The 2,693-nt window shown below is 32.1% G+C and overlaps 1 protein-coding gene across 1 annotated transcript; it reads right to left on the bottom strand.

Annotated features, from left to right (window-relative positions):
- Nucleotides 1–242: 242 nt before the first annotated feature.
- LOC122610624 (transcription factor CYCLOIDEA-like) lies at nt 243–1,462 on the bottom strand. Its single transcript, XM_043783595.1, has 2 exons — nt 413–1,462; nt 243–275 (listed from the first exon to the last, which is right to left on the bottom strand). Exons 1-2 carry the CDS (start codon nt 1,460–1,462, stop codon nt 243–245), a joined length of 1,083 nt encoding a protein of 360 aa, XP_043639530.1.
- Nucleotides 1,463–2,693: the final 1,231 nt, after the last annotated feature.

Consider the following 2,693-nt stretch of genomic DNA (forward strand, 5'->3'; position numbering starts at 1 on the left):
AAAAACATACAAGAATATTCCAAAGTAGAAGATATATATCTAGACAATCGATCAGTTGAAAACTTATAATCAATCATATAAGGTAATTATTGTTAAGAGAGATACATGAACATACACTTACATTGTACATTCGGATATCGATCTCTAATTAAGAACATCTACGTACTTGCACTAGTTTTATGGTGTCACGCATGAATAAAGCATCTGATCGAACATATATGTTTGTTCGATCAACGACCGGTCTAATTGTTGTCTCCCCATAAACCACCAAGCCTCTGGATGTAATTCAAATCATAGAAATGTGCTTAATTAGATACTTACTACTTTACCTTTCTTGATTTGGAGTATTTTTAACTAACAATACTAATACTAGATATGTGTATTAAATGCAGTATATATTACTTGTAATTACCTCATGAGGAATAAGTACTCCTCCTCCTCCATCAGGTTGATTATTGATCAAGAAATGATTAGACGGATTCCAGTTGTCTGCCATCGATGAAGAAGAATTATCACCAATGTATCCTTGTTGAATTAATTGGAAATGGGATGAATATTGGTTTATATTCATATAATGATTAACGACGTCTTGATTATTTATTGGTAGATCCAAACATGGTCTAATGTTTGAAATTAACTGATCAACTGCAATAAGTTTACTAGTAGTCTTTTCCACAGTCCTATCTCTTGCTCTTTTTCTAGCCATTTCTCTTGTTTCTTTAGCAAGTGGCCGAAAAAGATATGAACTCTTTCTAGTCTTGTTACCCCTTTTCTTCTCTTTATTCATCAGGTTGCTAATGCTACCACAAGACGACGACTTTGCCTTTTGTTCGTCGTCGTCACCATTAATATTATTATTATTATTAGTCACAAGTAGTAATTCACAATTTGAAGTTGAAGATGCACTATTTGAGAGCCCCGAAAAGCTGGATTCATGATGATGACTAATTAGGAGTTGTTGAATGTCGGATTTTGAGTTCATGAAGAGCCAATCAATAGTCTCGCTTGCTTTGTCGAATCCAAGGATGTCTTGCAACTTAAAGAACTTCTTGGCAACATCAAGAGACAATCTCATCCTTCTGTCCCTTGGTCCTCTAGCCGTCATAATCTTGCTGTGTCGATCTTTATTATTAGATACCGATGATGATCTCTTTTTATTTGTAGTGCGCCTAGTAGTTTCTACTGGCTTATAATTGAAGCCAACACCAATATTATTATTGTTGCCACATTTTCCTACATTTTCATGAACTACAACATTGTTATGAGCATATGATAAGAGATTATTATTATCTTGTCCCAGAAGCTGCTCATTATTGAAAAAAGTTCCATCTTCTATGGAAATCATGTGATGAGGGGAATAAATTAATTGTGATGATGAGGAAGAAAATGGATTATTATTGATATTATTGTAATTAGTACTACTAGTGGAAGAGATATTGCCATTGTTGTTAGGAGGGTACATCTCCTAAACCTCTATATATCCTAAATGTGTATATATGTACATATATAGAGATATAGAGATTTGTGAATTAATGTGTAGAGATCAATTGAGTAATGTGAGTATAATACTATATATATTGAAGGAATGAGGTAATTTTAGGTTTCGTATGGGTCAAAACGTTAGGTGAGTATGTGGAAGATTGATGGCCATTAATAGGCTGAAAATGGAAAAGAAGAAGAGGGAATAGTAGTACTATATAGGAATTCAGAAGGTTATTCTAATTCTATAGTAGTAGTAGTAGTGAGTGGATAGGACGAAGGGGGCACTCTATGTTGGTGTTGTGACAGAGATATATGGCATCAGGTGTTTGTTTGTGTGTTTATGTTTTGTGGGATGTAGGTTAGGGTTGCTTTTGGAACAACATGTCACTTTTAGCTTGTTCTATCACTCAATTCTCTTCTCGATCTACATTACAATGTAAAATGTAAATGTAACAACCAACGCTGTTTTCTACCGATTTTTGCTTTTAATGCCCCAACGGTGTATTAAGGATGTTGAAATTTAGACAATTTTACTTCTACCAAATACATGTGGTGAGGATTCAACTCTTAACCTTAATCTCCAGATACAAGAAAGTTAACCATCTAATCCAACCACGCTACTGATGTTTCATAAGTGGAAATCGAAATACTTAAGTAACATGTACATATGGTCCTATATATATGCCAAGTGATAAAATAATAGTACATGTTAGAGATTCAGTTAATGATTAAAATTTAATTACTAGCGGCATATATAAAAATCTTATAAGTTAGTATGATCTAAAATAACAAGATTTATTTTTTTTAGAGACGAGTAATTAGTAGTATGGGATCAAGTACCTACAATGACCACTAAACAAATATCATAAATATGGTACAAAGTGTTATACTCGTAAGTGGTTAATAAAAAAAGAAAAGAAAAAAGAAGTAACCAACGTTATAATATATATGTTACAAAGTATAATTAAGGATCTTAGTGAGTTTGTTTTTTAATTATATAAAATTAGATTTTAGATTTTATTATAGGTATACAATAGTCAAGTTATTTAACAAATTTGGTATTATACATAGTATAAAACCAAAATTGGGGAAAAATGAATTGTATTAATAGTTTTGCATCAGATCGATTTTTATATGGAGCCTTGATTAGAGATGGGTTACACCAAATTTTACACTAGAGTTTTAGGGATTATGATGTCTATCTTTTGTAG

The sequence above is a fragment of the Erigeron canadensis genome, chromosome 8 (assembly GCF_010389155.1).
Source record: "Erigeron canadensis isolate Cc75 chromosome 8, C_canadensis_v1, whole genome shotgun sequence".
NCBI classification, from domain to species: Eukaryota; Viridiplantae; Streptophyta; class Magnoliopsida; order Asterales; family Asteraceae; genus Erigeron; species Erigeron canadensis.